The sequence below is a fragment of the Telmatherina bonti genome, assembly GCF_933228915.1.
Source record: "Telmatherina bonti genome assembly, chromosome: 1".
NCBI lineage: Eukaryota > Metazoa > Chordata > Actinopteri > Atheriniformes > Telmatherinidae > Telmatherina > Telmatherina bonti.
The window spans coordinates 15332548-15349441 of NC_136619.1; the positions used below are offsets into that span (position 1 = coordinate 15332548).

Here is a 16894-nt window from a genome sequence, read left to right on the forward strand (position 1 = left end):
TGAGGGGCATGTTGTGTCTGACACCGAGTTTAGGTAGGTGATATGTCAAAGTAACATCCACATGAGTGCCAGGATCAAACATTACCCAGGGAACTGCTCAAAGCACCAGATTATCTCTACTAGCCTGCATTCTTCCCATAGCCCATGCTGCTGTCATTTCCCTGATAAAAGACAGGTTCTGGCCTCAGAACTGTACCGTGATCTAGTTCAAAGAGCTCAGCCTGGACAGTGACTACTCTATGGATCTGATGAAAACTCTACTAGTCTTTATAAAGGACAAAAGCAGTAGGTTTTTTTTATGCAATTCAAAGTCTTCACTCTCCTCAGGCATCATTAAGTGCTTTCACAGACACTGTTCTGGGTCCAGTTCTGGTTCTGTTCTAGAATCGCAGAACCTAGAATCCCACAATTGCACCAATTTATTCAGAACCACTGTGGGAGGACTTTACTCCACAGAAGTAACAAAAACAGTTTGGGAATTTGGTCACGAACCTCATGGTTAAGTTGTCAGTCTCGATTAAAACCTTGTTTCTCAAAATAAACATGACATGCAGAAAAATTAGCGTTTTTCCTAAAATGTTAGGATGTCATCATGAGCTAATATGAATATAACCAACACTTGGTTGCCAGGCAACATATAAATGCAAGATTCAGGTTTTCTTCATTTTTTTCAATTTATTATTATAATCGCTTAAACTCTTGTGTAAACACTGATTACTTGTTAAATTACTGTAAGCTCTGACAGAACGTCCTTCCTTTGCTATGTCAATAAGGCAATTGCTAAAAAGAAAAAATGCCGATTGCACAGCCATTTCTCTTGAGTCCAACACTGGACAGCTACAAACAAATTACCTCTTAAATTAACTATATCCCACCATTTGAAATGTACTACTGCTGTAAGATAATATAAGTCAACAGTGTCCAGCTCAGGTCTTTGAGGGCCGCAACTGTGCAGGTTTTCCATGTATCCCTGCTCCAACATTCCTGATTAAAACTAATCAGTCATTGTGCAGAACTTTGAAAGCTGTTGAATCCATTTAATGTAAATCAGGTGAGTTGGAGCAGGGATGGCATGAAAAACCTACAGGACCAAGAAAATAAGAAGCAGCAGCAGCATATGGTTCTCTACTGGCTGCATTGCAAACATGTCTGAATTCATTCTTGTTTACGTGCAATGAAGAAATAATCAGCAGCAGGTGCTGCGATATAATCAGCCCATGTTAATTATCCAAAAAAGACAGTTAATTGGCTCCTTTACTGGTGCAGTCAAAATGCAGTCAGAGATGTTTAATGGTATATTCTTACATCTTAAACATCCACAAATGTTTTTTTATGAGACCATCTCTTCTGCCAATACCGACAGGATTTTCTGTCAAGGTATTCATATTTGACAATAAATAGATAAATAAATCAACAAACAAACAAACCAGTTTACCTGAGCCATTAATGAAATTTGATAATGTTTCTTTTTGTTTTGTGGTTTTTATTCATTTTTTTAAAAAGAAAAAACTGATATCTCTTTTTAACTGGCAGTTACCATGCTGGTATCATTTTATCAAAATCTATGCCAAGCCTTTTCTCTTAAAAAGAGAAATCCAACTTTTCTAGGTGACCTGCTTGGCCCGTACCTGCAAAAATACCCCTCTTTGGTTCCTTACTCGGGAACGCTTCACAGCACTTGCAGTAACAACCACAGTCAACTCAGCAAAAATGTTATCTTTCTCCTCACATGGGCGCAGCGTCTACTTCACCGCTTCTTCTCTGTCCAGTGGTGTGTAAAACCGAGGAGAGAATGCAGCATGACCTTAACTAATACCAAAATCTTTTAGCCAAATACAAAAACTGCTGAATGTTCTCTTAAGTGTTGCAAAAAAAGCAAACAAATAAAAAAAGCAGATCTTATAGTAAAGTGAGAACTATCTGTGACTATCCATTAATGACAAACATGCAGACTAAACATGCTGAAAAGGCAACAAGGTTCCACCAAGTAAGGTTTTTTGAGGACTTTTGCAGAAAGTGACCACCGTTTTAATTCAGACAGACCGACACATTCAGTTGCTGTCAGGCTCATGGAACATAATGCATGTCTGTGAGCCATTTTCTTTTCAAGCCTCTTTCAGACATGAACTTTGTTCAATTAATCTGGTGGCAACTGAACGCATCAGTGCCATGTTTGAAAAGAACGTCTATAACATTTTGTGCTTTTTAATCTAGAGAGGTCAAACCCTGTAACACACACTTATCACTTTCAGCATGGCTCAAGTTAGAACATTCATGAACATGCATGCACAGTAACATTGGGGTCATTTGGCTTTAAACTCATCTTTTCAGAAGAATCTTGCAGATCATTTTACCAAATTAATAACACTGCTGTCTTAACTTTCATCCCTCCTGGTTCAAATCGGTGTTTTGCCATCCTCATACCTGCATGTCTTTGACATGGTCTTAAGCTTGTTACATACTCTATGAGAACAAGAACACAGTTCTTGCTCTCGAGGCTGCAACAAGAAGAAAAAAATTATTTTTCGTCAGGTCCAGGCATAGACTGTATATAGAAAGATGGAAGAAGCCTCCGTGAAGTCACCCATAGTTTTCTGAAGAGCTGAATTGATGCTCGGCGGTTCCTTTCATCACCATCTTCGCAGGGGCATGCGTGTTGTCTCGCCCGGAAAATAAAAATATGGGCAAAGAGGTAGCGCTGAGAGGGGGGCTGTGAGTGTCATAGTGATTGACATCGTGCAAATTCCGAGCTGCCTGTAGCTAAGAGCTTACCAAGCTAACCCAGGAATAACAGGAGCTAACCAGCTAAGGGAGGTATGCGGGCTAAAGCTATGTCATGTTGTTTACCGGCTAAAACCCGCAGTTGTTCTACATTCTTCTTACTTGGAGCAAGAGATCTGGTACCTGTCAATCAAACGGACACGTCCCTAAATACGCCGTATTTGGAGATTAAATTACTTCCAAACAGGTGAGTTAGAAAAAAAATCACTCTGACCAAAATTTGTCAAGAAGGTAAACCTGACCTATTAAACTGAAAATGAATTTTTGAACCAGGCTGTAAACATGTGTATTTATGCTGTAAAGTTGGCCTTTTTAATATGGGAGTCTATGGTGATTCGCTCTGTTTTGTAGCCCCTAGCGGATGAAGGGGGAACTGCAGGTTTATGCACTTCCGCATAGACTTTGTTAATAACCACGGCAGGTTGTCGCTTAGTGGGAGGGCAGATTGTGCACGCAGCTGGGTCTGTGTGTTTTAATGCCACATGTTGTAAAAATGTTCACACTTTCCCACCACCTCCATCAGCAGTTTTATCAAATCAATGCGTTTTACCTGCAACTTTCTTTCTTCAACTTTTTTCATGTTAACAACGCCCACCTCAATAGTCCGACCAATCACACAATAATTCTTGGAGCCCCGCAAGAAGAAAGTTCTGCCAGCCTGATGTGTCGAGAATTGTCTTCAAACACGTCCGCAAGAACAAAGTGACATCATTTTCTTCTCGGGGCCTCGAGAATGTGAAAAAAGTTCCCGCTTCTTGTGGATGATGTAACAAGCTTTACTCAAACACATCCAATTCACATTAATGAACCTCCTCACCAAGTTCTTTGCAAGCCTCCTAACAAGATTCCCATTTAAATCAGGTGTGTTAAAGTAGGGGTTAACTCTAAAACATGCAGGGCAGTGGTACTTGGGGACAAGGATTGGGAAACACTGATCTAAATAATTTGCGGCAATACTTCACTGTTTTAATATAGAAGCTTGAGACAAATAAATAAATTGAAAAACTGCTTTAAAATGTTGTATATGTTTTTGGGGTTTTTTTAAAAACATAATTCAGCAGATTTGTGAGCTTTACATTAATTTAAAAAAAAAAAAAAATGAATGTCATGAAAAAAGTAAGTCTAAAAGGTATCCAAAAGTTTTCTGAAGTTGGAACAACCTCCTATTTGACAGTAGCGTTATTACAGTAGCGCTGCTTCCAGATGCTGCCATGTATTACGCAACCACAGCATGCTTGGTACACATATTGTACGTCACTTGAAAATTATGCATATATTCTTCAAAGGGAGTGTCACTTTCCCAGACTTGTTTGAATAAAGCAATGAACAAGAAACAAAACTGACTTATTAAAGAAGACCACTGCTTTAATAAAAAAAAAAACCCAAAAAAAACCTGATAAAGTCATTAATGTTACCAGTTTTATTTTTAAGTTTTCTTAAATTTAAACAAACACAGAGGGAGTTCAGTTTTTTAATTTTTGTTTTTTTAAGGGTTAAGACCGCTGTTAAAGCTTGCAGAAAAGTGAGAGAGTTGATCATTCACAGGCTGACACATTCAATGACACTCCAAGTAATGAAAAAGAGCTCATGTCTGACAGGCATGTCAAATTTCTATCCTTCAGGGGCCACTGACCTGCTGGTTTTAGATGTTTACTCACTTCAACACTCCAGATTCAAACTAATGGGCCATTAATGGGCTTGTGCGGAACTTGATAAGTTCTTCTGAGGATCAATTTCACTTCAATACAGTCTCCTGGAGAGGGGAAAGCTCTAAAACCTGCATGATGGTGACCCTTGAGGAACGGATTTGGACATCCCTCAACCAAGTTGTTTGATGTGCTGGACAACGAGAACATTTCTATTTAAATATTAAAATAAACAAATAACCTAACCATTTACTTACTACAAAATGTGATTTATAATCATGTAGTGAACATTTTTATACTTAATGACACTACCTTAACCAAGGTTAATATAAATCAAATAATAAATTAAGCACATTTCCTTTGTAGGTTAACTGTTAAACAAACCAGGTAAAGATCACTTTCCCTAGCTCCAACCAAGTTTAATTAAGAATCTCACAAGCATGACGTAAATTGCTGTTTTCCACCTGAGGTTGCGACCTGCAGTTTATTCCACTGTTTTATTCAGTTGTCATGATGTGTAACACAAAAAACAGCATGACTGATATCGTTTTTTAACCTTTATACATTTGTTTTCAATAATACAAACATCACATGTCTCAAATTGTTAAAATGCAAAACCAGAGTTCATTTAATACCACTTCCAAAAAGGGGTTTCATCTCCCATCTGTGAGTAATTTAAGACCCTAACAATATGTGCGTGTGTCACCCACTCCAAAGAGGTTTCCAGTAGTTGTTTGGCAACCCTGATCCTGAAAGTCAACTGGTCATGCTGGTATTAGATGTTTCCCTGCTGCAACAGACCTAATTCATTCATTCATTCATTCATTCATTTTCTGAACCGCTTAAGCCAATTCAGGGTCGCGGGGAAGCTGGAGCCTATCCCAGCTGGCTTTGGGCGACAGGCAGGGTACACCCTGGACAGCTTGCCAGTCCATCGCAGGGCCAGACCTAATTCATGTCAAATGGATCTCTGACAAGCTCTGCACAAGTCTGCCACTGAGCCATTAATCCAGGGGTGGGCAACTCCAGTCTTCAAGGGCCACAGTCTTGCAAGTACTGGGAGTTTCCCTGCTGCAACACACCTGACACACATCAGACTTACTTAGCAGACTGGAGCAGGGCTTGACTTTAAACTTTGCAGGAGTCTGCAAATTAGCCATTGATTTCAGTCAGGTGTGTTGCAGCAGGGAAACTCCAAACATTTGCAGGACGGCAGCCCTCAAGGACAGGAGTTGCCCACTACTGCATTAATCTGAGTCAGGAGTGTTGACCTGAGTTAGGAATCCCTGGTTTTAACAGACAGCCTCCCATGATGTGTCTCAAAACAAAGTCTGAGACATGGCTGAAGCCTATGATGAGTGAGAGAGATGGATTAACAAGAGAGCTGGTGATAAAACTGTTCAAAACTTACAATTCCGACGGAAAACGCATCTCCAGCTCAACCCTGCTACATTTATGTATATCATATTTCCCATGCGCTCAACAGATTGTCGAGCAGCCGCCAAGCCACTGCTAACTTTAAACACCTCCCAGCTGGCCCTGAGGCGCAGACCCTGTTCCTCTTCCATCGGTTTCCAGCTGTTTCCTTCATAATCGTGACGTTGCAAGCACTCCCCAAGCACGTGCAACTTGTCCATATCAACAATATCTCTGCATATAGACTACCCCGAGGCAACTCCTTGGCTTGCAATTTACATTTCAACGCATTTTAAAACAAACTCGTCACTTATTTTAAATTGCAACACCGACTTTATAAATTCAGCTATTGGCGTGCGTAAAGCTTGCCAAATGGCGTTGGGTGTGTTCAAATCTTTGATGTGGAATCTTGCCATTATAAAACAGTAGACAGACCTGCTCTCTAAAGTGAACAGCATCCTCTTTATCTTCCTGCAGAAATGGCTTAAGCTGCGGAGTGCGGTTTGATAAGCCAGCGAGGCGGCAAATTGTTGCGTTACTTTACTGCTGCTTAAGCCCCAAAACAAAACGAACACACATGGGATAATTAGCTTTAACATTTTCAACTATTTAGCTTGGTTGTTGCCCGGGCCGTGACACGTGGTCCGAACCAAACCTTCACTTTGGATTCAGAAAGTGTCGTGACGTTTTTCACGGCTGATGGGGGAGGAAAGGAGGGAGGAGGCCGGAGATGGATGGAGAGGTCGTCAGTGATGGTGCCTCGTGATAATACAACTAACTAATTTGTTGTCTCCGACTAACTTTCGTTTTCATGTCAGGTCTAACTATCGACGTATTAGTCTTGCAAGCAGTTACCGCGATCCCGAAGGGGAGCGGTTCCGACTGAACCCGACTGGTCGCTGTCAGTTCAGGACCACCACGACCAAGAACCACACGGAGGTCTACTTTTTAACCCAGTCGCATTTGAAATGTAAGCCAAGAGCTCTCAGAGTGCGACTTCATACCGTCCTTTACATGTGGTTCTTAGGAAAAAGTGTTAAGTTTGGCAACTCAGCTGTCCTCTTAGAGACGAGAAGATAACGCACTCGGCGAGTTGGTGTGTCATCATACAGCTGAGTCGACCCTCACTTGACTGTCCGAAATTTGACAGCTCCGAGCTTGATTGAAACGAAATTCCTCGAGTCCAAACTGACATGAATAAAATCAGCAAAAGCGCAGTTGTTTCTTACCTGAAACTAGCCACGAAACGCAACTCCGGGCGTGAATGCAGGCTGAGTGTTATCGGCGAAGTTCTGGCTGTGTTGTTAGTTGTACTCCTGCTGGCGACCACGGCGCAGCGGCTCTGCTGCTGCTGACGTGACTCTGATAACACTATTTGCATATTAGTGACTCACTCTCTGATTGGGCAATCGACAATTTGCCAAAGTACCGCAAATAAGTGTAAAATTAAAAACCGGTTTCCCCATGGGAAGGTCGTAGAAGACTGTGTCGACCCCCATCAACTCCGTAGAGTGGCTGATAAATAATGTAAATATTTGTAAAGTCGCTGTGGTCACACAGTGCATAAGATGGCCGCGTCCGAGTCGCAGCCAATCCGGAGAGGTTTTACTTTCGCACATGGACCAGAGTCGCTCCTCAATGCAAACGTGACGGGAGTGGGAGAAGTGTCCTTCTTTGTGGGTACATAGCGACCTCTGGTGGCTAAACGGGGTTTTTCCAACTTTGAGAGAAATTGTTCAATCATGTCACGAATCTTTTGCATTCAAGCAGGGGCGCCGCCAGGAATTTTGGGGCCCATGAAAGACAATGACACAGACCCCACCACTTGATCGTAAATTTTAGATTTTTGTTTGAATTGTTTCAAGCTGATAAAAGAAGTTTTTAATGGGAATAATAAAGATCTAGGTCTGTATTTAACCCTTTTTGAGGCAAGTGACTATTTTTGATGACTTTGTTTCCTTTCAGATTCAGCATGAATTATTTTTTTTTGTTAATGTAACAGAATGGAGGTCTTGATTTATACAAGAATGACAATTTTAGGTTAAAATTTCTAATTTGAAGGTATTTCTTTAAGTGCCCTAAAAAGGGTTAAATACCAGTGCATACATCTAAGTAGGTTATTTTAATATAAATGGTTTATCCGTTTATATTACCGCTATATGTTATTACAACCTTTGAAAAAAGTATTTTTTAATGAAGGTTTCATGGGGCTCTTACAATCTTCCTAACTCCCTCCCCCCCCATAAGGCACCTCTGCATACAAGTTACACTTCTTTAATATCTACGGGTCTGAAATAAACTTAATCCTATTATAAATTTACAAGATTTATTTGCAGGAATTTGGCCTTATACAAAGCACAGGCATAATTGTAGCATGGTAAATCATTACAACCACTGGCAACAGCAGCAGGGCTGGAATTAATATCATTAACTCATCTGCTTTTTACATGTCAAACATGTGACAAGTCAAGAATAAAACTTTAATGAAGATTCAGACACATCTATGCCTCATGCACACCTTGCATTTAATCTTTCAATTAATCTGTAGGAAAATGAAGCTCTCATAAACAAACTTTTTAACAATCATTTTATTGGTTTTCCAAGTAAAGCATTTGTCTATGAAGTGAAGAAATGATTCCATACAAAATGTATTACACATTTCTAAATGCTGACAGCCCAAATGATGGTGTAAACCTTTCACGGCAGCTGTAAGTAAGTCTTTCAGGTTTCAGCACCATATATGCTATTCTAATGAGGTCAATCAACATGGGACTCCCGCATAATTTGCGCAGTCAAAGTTGCATATTGGAAGTGAATGACAATCAAACCAAATCTCCTCTCCAGAAGAAATCAAATGTACACAAACATTTGAATAAAACCTTTAAACTATTATCTGAAATAAATTCTACTACCATCTTTTTGTGCCACTTAATGTAGCAGTGAATAACTCAACTTTTATGAAAATAGATTATCCCTCACATTTAAGGTAGAAACCCTGCAGTAACCTCTGACTTGGGAGCTGAAGTGATATGAACAAGGGAGAGAAAAAAATAAAGTCAATGCAGATGCATCACTTATAGTCCAACCATAGCACAACAGTTATTTACACAAACTTTTAATAAGCAATCAAAAAAAAAAAAAAAAAGTACATAAAGCGTTCAAAATTATTTAAAAATTAAAATAAAATATGACCTTACTTATATAGAATCTTATTTAAAATCATATTAGGAACTATGTCAAATAGTTTATACAATAGAGATAAAGGAAATCATTTTCCAATAAGAAATATAAAACATGTTAACTTAAGTGGATATTCAGAGAAGGTTGGTTTAGGATGTTGTCTTTCACAGCTGTAACTGCAAACATTTGTAGTGCGACATAAACAGTCCTAAGCCAATTTCAAAAGGTGGTATTGATCATGCAGTCCACTGTATCTGCTGAACGGAAGCAGAGTGTTTTGCTTTACATTCTACCTCCTTTTTGGGACTTAACACTACGATCTAAACAAATGAAAATTAAAAAACGAGACTGCACTCTGATTGCATCGCAATCTAAACGAAGTAGCCGAGACATCCATTTGTCATTGTCGCTGTACATACAATACAAACTAGATTTCCTTTTTTCTAAATCTGTCAGAAGATGCCTAAAAAGCTTTTAAAGCTGAGCAATAAAGTGTAGTTAACAGGAGGTCACTCCCTCCCAACTGTTTCAGGGATCCACTTCCCATAAATGGCAGAGGCAAAGCCAGTGGTGTTGCTTCCGATGCTTACGTCTCCCTCTAGTGGCCACTCAACGAAAAGAGCAGGTTCAGCTTTGGGGAGGATTGTCCTCTTTGCTAAAGGGCTGGGTCGATCCAGGCTTCACCCAAGATAACCCTGACACCTGCGTTCCCTTGTGATGTTCCTCAGGCCGTCGCTAGGGCGACAAAGAAAAAAAAATAAAGTTGCAGTTACATAACAGAAATGGACAGCCAATCGCAAGCCTTAAGTTTACACACAAGCTTATGAGCCAAAGACCCACCTTGGTGAAATAATTTAGTTTTGTAAAACTTACTCTGTATGTGAACATCCTCTCTTTTGCTTCTTCATGTACAGCTGGGTTCCATGGAGAAAAGCTAAAACCAAATAAGAGTTTAAAAAAACAGCAAGAAGGAGACATCAATTCCTGTTTTCCCTATAGGGCTCAGAATATTTTATTGTACTGGAACGTCAAAAAACAGGGACAGTGGTCCAACCTTATCGCGTAGGGATCATCTATCTTGGGCTGGTCAAAAAGATGACTGTTGCATAGTTTCACACTATCCACCACTTTGCTTTTGAATAACTGCACATCTTTCTCATACCTGAGAAGGAGGGAGGGACAACAATGACAAACATTTCCTCTTTTCTACCCATTTGCATGGGACTGTCTTGAACAACAGGCCTTGATCATAGCAGCAATGTGACATATAAAGCAATGTGACATATAAAGCTAATTTCTGACCATTTTACAGTTGATCAAAGACCAGTTAACAGTCTCGATTTGCAGTTAAATTGTGTGACTACTGTTAAAAATGCACAAACAGGTTTAGTGCTACCAGGTAATCCTCACCCCATTTTAACACTGAAAAGCAGAAACTCAAACTCACAGCACAGCAGCCTCTGGGTTGAGTGGCTCCGTAGTGCTGATCTTGTAAAAGATGGTGCGTGCGTACATCAGTACTTGCCAGATGTGGTTGTGATTCCGCCTACAACAACACAGAATAGGAAATTATAATCAACCTTTTTCCTGGGGAAAATCGAAGCATATCAGCAGAGATTTCTCTTGGAGCCAGACAACACTGGTATGCCATGTCATTCAGGCATATTGCATTACTGGTGTTCATTATGGAAGGAATTGAAAGAACCAATTGTTCCAAAAAGCTTTATGTATAATCTGACCTTAAATTTTGATTCACAAAAAAGGTGAGTTTAAACAGCAATTCATGCCATTGAACACAAGTTTTTTTTTTTTTTTTTTTTTTTTTTTTAAAATTACTGTAAAAATGTAAAAAAAAAGGAAAAAAAATTAAAAATGTGGTTTTTAGAGCTGGCATTATTTTTAAACAATATTTAAAATGTAAAGATGCGGTTTTGAGAGATTTTTAGCTCTATTTTGGCATTTGCCTATAGCCATGACCAGTTACCAATCTTTGCAATCTTAAATCGTACTTTTATCCCTTTAATGGCAGTTATTAATAAAAAAAAATTAGTACAGAGTAAATTTCTTACAGTTAGTCAATTTTTTCTCTATAATAAGATATCAGTGTCTCCCTAGATCCCCTTACTGTAAGGCTGTTTTCCAAAAGAGTTACAATTTAAACTTGTTTCTCAAACATTTTCAGCTAAGATTACAACTTCGACGAAAAAACAAACAAACTTGTATTCAAAATAATTTAAGCATTTTCTAATGTGACAATGGCAAACCCTTTCCAACCCCTAAACATTCAGACCATTTACATGGAAAAGTGGATTGAAAGCTGGGGGGAAAATTGATCACCCAGCTATCCCACAACTTGTTCTACAATATCCATTTCCGTTTAAAATCTATCCTGCAGGAAACTTGTCACGTCATGTTGTGATGGCCTGAATTTAGTCAATTTCCTCCAGAAAAATCTCAAGGTGCTTTACCAACATTTCTGTCACGCTACTGTTGGAGATGCGCCAACTTCATGTTGCTGTTAGCTAGTTTGTCTCCACATAACATGAGCTGCAGCCGGTGGATGTAAATCCCAGTAAAACTAAATTCACCTAAATACAGACAGAATTAAACTTTCTCTCCATTTGACCCTCTTCGGCTAAACTTCAACTATGTCTCAAGTTTTGCTGACAAGTGACTGACAGGCGATGTCCTTTGGAATGTGCCAGAACTGATCCAAAGTCCTGTATGCATGTGGCCTGAGTTTTGTCACAATGAACTAAATGCACATTTTAGTTTAGAAGTTTTCATTTAAAATTCACAGAAACAACTATTACATTAATATTAAATTGTGCATTAACACTTTTTCTCCTCCATTTCCCCCCCCCACATTCCCCCTGGAGTGTCTCCAGGTTCCTCATCTAAGAAACAGTGTTTTAAACAAGTCCATTAGAAGTCATTTCATATTTATTTGAGGTCAAACTTCAAACAAATTTTCCTTCAGAGAAGTTCTTAACTAAATGGGATCTACTGAGTTTATTTTACATGAAGAAATCTACAACAAAGAAGCAGTTTTGTCAGGAGAGAAAGAGGAAAGGTAAACCCCCCACATCAGTCCCAGACATGGTCCAGCGTGTCATGTCATGTGAGGGCCTTAAAACAAACTCTGGACTAATACAATTAGTTGGTCAAATGAATGCATCCACCTGCACAAACAAAATCTCTCACCTTTAGATGAATAATTATATAAACATAAACCAGAAGCAACATTTCCAATGAAGTAAGCCGTTTGCATCCCTGAGAAAAACTAAACATACCTCCATTTGGTAAAAGCTCTTCTGACATCAAGTTCTCCAGACACAGGGTCGACAAGTGGATGGAAGACTGGGATGTCAAAAACCAGTTTCTGGAATACACCACATGTAGAGATTTGAAGTTTGTTTCAATGTAATGTTAAACTACATTTAAGAACAGTCTTGTGCAAATTATAGTATGGGACGGAAAAAAGCATCATCTAGATTATGTCTCATATCGCTTAAGAGCTCGGCTTTAATTTGCATTTTAAAAGCTCATAATGTGAAGGCTGGCAATTCATACAACTATTAAACATTTCAAGATGCCAATTACCTTTTCTACATAGCTAGAGTCAAAAATCTAAGTCTCTTTTCCTTCCTTATATTTGCACATGACCTTCAAATTGCAATGAGCTACCTTCCTGACAAATAATGAAAATAAAGGAATTTTAATAGTGCACTACTTCAAAACAAGATTAAAAACACCAATACTTACTGGACACTCTCCATCTGGATAATTGTCTGGAATATACACAGTGAATTTGAAAACGCCATCCTGGTACAAACCATGTCTGATGAATATGACTCCAAACCACACTGAACAAAAAACAAAACAAGATATGTGGCATTTCAGAAAAGATGATTCAACTCCAGAATTAATTATGCTGAAAAATAGCAGTGTACTGTATAAGCAAAAAAGTTTTAGCGTGAGGAAAGGATGTGATAAAATTGTGTGGTGTTTTTTTTTTTTTTTTTTTTTTTTTTTTTTTTAAGAAAATGTTGCAGTTAATATTTTGAAGGAAGTACAATCCAAAGTTATTGTGTGCATAAAACTAAACATCAAAACAAAAAATGATCCTTACTCAGTGCCGACTTGTAGGATGGCTGGACATAAATTCCAGGGAGTTTCTGCTTAATCACTAGTGTGCTGTAGGTCACATGGCAAGAAGTTCAGTCAGCACATATTTAATACAAACTTGGAAATTATTCTAGTTTTGGTGCAAGACATTAAAAGGAGTATGCCAAATCCAGTCTAATACAGACCAAACCCAAGTGCTTAAAATAACTGCTACCAATTTGGATGAGACATGAAAACAAATGAAATGTTAGTGTAACATAAGCACATTTAGAATTTAGATACCAGATCAGTACTTACAACTCAGCCAAGAGTGAGTACTCCAGATAAAAAGGACCATAAGAGGCGTGTGTTCCATTGGCTGACTGAGCTGGAGTGCCCATTGAGGCAGGTTTAGTAACAGGGGTTGCATTCTTAGGAATGGGCGGAAGCTGCTTTTTGCCAAAGGGAAGCCGGGCTGGGCTGGCTCTCTGCTCCCCGTGCCCACTCTGCTCCTCATCAGACCTCTGCTGTTTAGAACAGAAAAAAAAATGACAAGAGTCACAAACAGGGAAAAAAAAAAATAATAAAGAGGTTTTACAAAGGGTTACAGTTAATAAGCCACAGTGGATACTAAAAACTGTCCCAGTGGTCCTATGTGGAAACCTCTGTGGCCAATCTCTCAGGTTACCTTGTCCATCTGGTTTTCAACTCTTCAGGAAATTGAATCTAAACACGAGAGGTTGCTTTAAAGACAGTTGTCGCATCTTAGAACTATTACAATGCAATGTCACAGGCAGGCTGACAGTTTTTTTTGTAAATAAATATATTCGGCCAACACTTGAGTACACAGTATTTTAACTTGTCAGGCACTATTTGTAAAACACTGTTTGGGAAAAACAGTAAAAAGAGGTGAGAATGCACTTAAATCAACTAAGATTACCATGACACTGGGGTTTCAGATCCAACGTGCACATTGATTATTTGTTGGGCTTCAGCTGAAAGCCTTGATTACTTGTAGCTGCAACAAGTTTCAGAAGAATCGCCATTGTAAAGACAAGCTGTCCCTCCAATGGCGTGTCAGTTTCATTAAACTGTCAAACCATGAATGTTTATTTTATTGAATGGATTCTTGTTGTGAACCATCATATGTAAAACATTCAGATGCATTTCTATTACTGCAGATCAGCTGGAGCTAACAGCAAGATGAGAAGAAGCTGATCTCACAGTGAACAGTCTTTTGATTTCATAAAATGTGCAAGATTTTATTAAAGGTTTTGATCCATGTTCCATAAACAAAGTCGTAATCTTTACGATGCTTTGTAGTATTCAGAATAACAGATTTAAGCAGCAGGCTGTGTTTTATGGATAAATGCCCCCCACCCAAAATCAATGAGTGATCATCTCTTTTTCAGCATTCCACAAGATATACAGCTCAACAACCAATAGACAAGCTCGCCTTGATATTGGTATGAGTAAGCATGTACTTTTAAAAAGGTTTCTATATGCTAAAGAGTCAAGCATGCAAAAATACATGAAAAAACATTAAGTGGTTTCCTTGATTCCTAAAAGTCAAAATAGCAGAAGCGAAATTAGCAAAAGCCAATCTTTATTACTTGCAGGTTTTCAATGCATTCCTGCTACAACACACCCATCTCACATTAGATCCATCTACCAATTATGTTCTGTTTGTTATCATTAATACGAGACAGGTGTTGGAGCAGGGACACATTGGAATCCTGCCAGACCGGTCCCCTCATAGGACTGAAGTGAGTAGTCCTGCACGAGTGTATGCAAGGTATGCTCACAATGTCCACTGCAGTGCTCAAATGTAGCCTGTCACTTTAACATCAGGCTACAGAAATGTTTCTATGACTAAGTAAAAATAATTTGAGACACATCCATGTTCAAAGTGCATCATTTCCCACTTTACTTCTACTTGGGTTTGCCTACCTTCTGATAGAAACAATGCAACACAGAGCCACTTATGCAACAAACACTGTCAGTTTTCAGAGTTTGACACCTTCATTTTACAAAAGTATAAACTTATACAGAAAAAAAAACCAGTTTGAAACATTTCTTTAAAACTTTTTACAAGAGCTCCAGTTTAGTTATATTAATAGAAAAATTAATAAAAAAAAAAAAGTGGAGACCGAAATCACTGGTTCTGTTTCATCAAGCTCTAAAATGTGTTCCCACACAAATATATTTCTCTCAGCACTTTACCTTGCGACTTGTGCTGGCAGACATACTCCAGAAAGGGTTTGCGTTCATTACTCATAAATTCAGATTAGTGTCCCTCTTGCATTAGCAGCTCCAACAACAGGTACCGTGGGGCCATCCGCTGCTGTGGTGGAAGGAGGACATGTTATAACAATTGCTGCTGCAGCTGAGGTAATACACAAACAACTTCATGACAAAGTCTACAGTCTGCACTTAAAGCCTAAGTGTGACAGCTAAACAGTTTTTAAAATGGTATAAAGTATGAATATCAAGAGCTGACTTTAAACCAGTTTTATTCTGGGATTAATCTTAAATCAAAGCTTGTTTAGAAGATATCAGCTACATGCTAACTTGACGTAAGTGTGCTAGCTGCTGTAAAATTAAATGGGGCATTTAAAAGACTGACAATGGTCATGTAGATTGCCACTGGATAAATCACAATACGATTTATTTTTTTTTTACTATGAAAGCTGTTATATTTGTGACAGGATTTCAAATGATCGTGTCTTTTTCCACAGGATAGACGCTGTTAGCAAATGTTTTTTTTTTGTTTGTTTGTTTTTTAACCTGCGTTTGACAAGTTTTGTTGATTTCCCCATAACCGACAGTAAGAAATCTGGGGTAATGATAATTTAAGGCATAACAGCAATGAAGTTAATGACAACACAGAGACGACGTGATGTAAATGATCGGTTTTCGCGATTCATGTCATGTTATCTGTAGCATTAGCTTAGGAGCTAATGTTGACGTTGCTAACTTGACTGAACCTTTTATTTAAACTCCCGTTGCTATGAAGGTTTTGTGATCCAACTTACCGTATTTATTTGAGATAATAAGAAGTCAGTCAAACAGGGATGTCGAAGCGTTTTCAATTACTTCAATTTCTCACCCCTCCTTTATGTGTCATTGCTGCTAGATCGCCAATGTTGGCTAACAACAATTTGACAGAGAAACCGGAGTTCAATCTAACCTAATAGGGGGGCGTTCTTTGGTGGATGAAAACTGATTTTCATTGGTCAATCGGACAGCCGTAGTTGCAGTTCATTTGCTGATGCTTCTGTCACGTGATGGAAAATTTGTACCCTTAAAGGAAACAGAAGCCGAAGTTGAATAGTGCTAAAGTTTGCTGTCAATCAAACCTTAAACATGAACACCTGTATGGTGTCCTGTCGCAATCTGAAACCCAAAAAAAAAAACATTTTGAAACCTTGAAAGTCAGTGTTTGAAAATGGAAAATCTGAAATAGTTTTACAAGTCTAAAAATGTTTGCATGCATAATTTTTTTTGTACTTGAATTTGATTTTTTTTTTTTTTTTTTTTATAAATGCAACATGCATATTACAGAGTTTCAGCCTCACATTTCCTGAAATTCGAACCTCTTGATGCACCCTTACTGTTTATAAGTAGACATTTTCAGAGTTCCATTGCATTTTTGTCCCTCTACATTACTTTGCAAAAACCTTTGAGACCATGCAATATGATATCCGAAAACTTCTGAGTGCATGCTTGCAAGATTTTTTAAAACCTTGAAACTTCTTTGTTTC

General features: G+C 38.6%; 1 protein-coding gene across 2 annotated transcripts; it reads right to left on the reverse strand.

The window, feature by feature from the left end:
* Positions 1 to 8434: 8434 nt before the first annotated feature.
* aktip (akt interacting protein) lies at positions 8435 to 16298 on the reverse strand. 2 transcript variants are annotated; one of them, XM_079241161.1, is made up of 10 exons: positions 16166 to 16298; positions 15354 to 15474; positions 13449 to 13654; positions 13156 to 13220; positions 12789 to 12889; positions 12317 to 12405; positions 10471 to 10569; positions 10078 to 10185; positions 9897 to 9957; positions 8435 to 9758 (listed from the first exon to the last, which is right to left on the reverse strand). In XM_079241161.1, exons 2-10 carry the CDS (start codon positions 15399 to 15401, stop codon positions 9651 to 9653), a joined length of 885 nt encoding a protein of 294 aa, XP_079097287.1. In that variant the 5' UTR covers positions 15402 to 15474; positions 16166 to 16298; the 3' UTR covers positions 8435 to 9650. The 2 variants fall into 2 exon arrangements, with proteins under 2 accessions (XP_079097287.1, XP_079097286.1); XM_079241160.1 differs by having other exon boundaries at positions 13449 to 13657.
* Between the last annotated feature and the right edge of the window lie 596 nt (positions 16299 to 16894).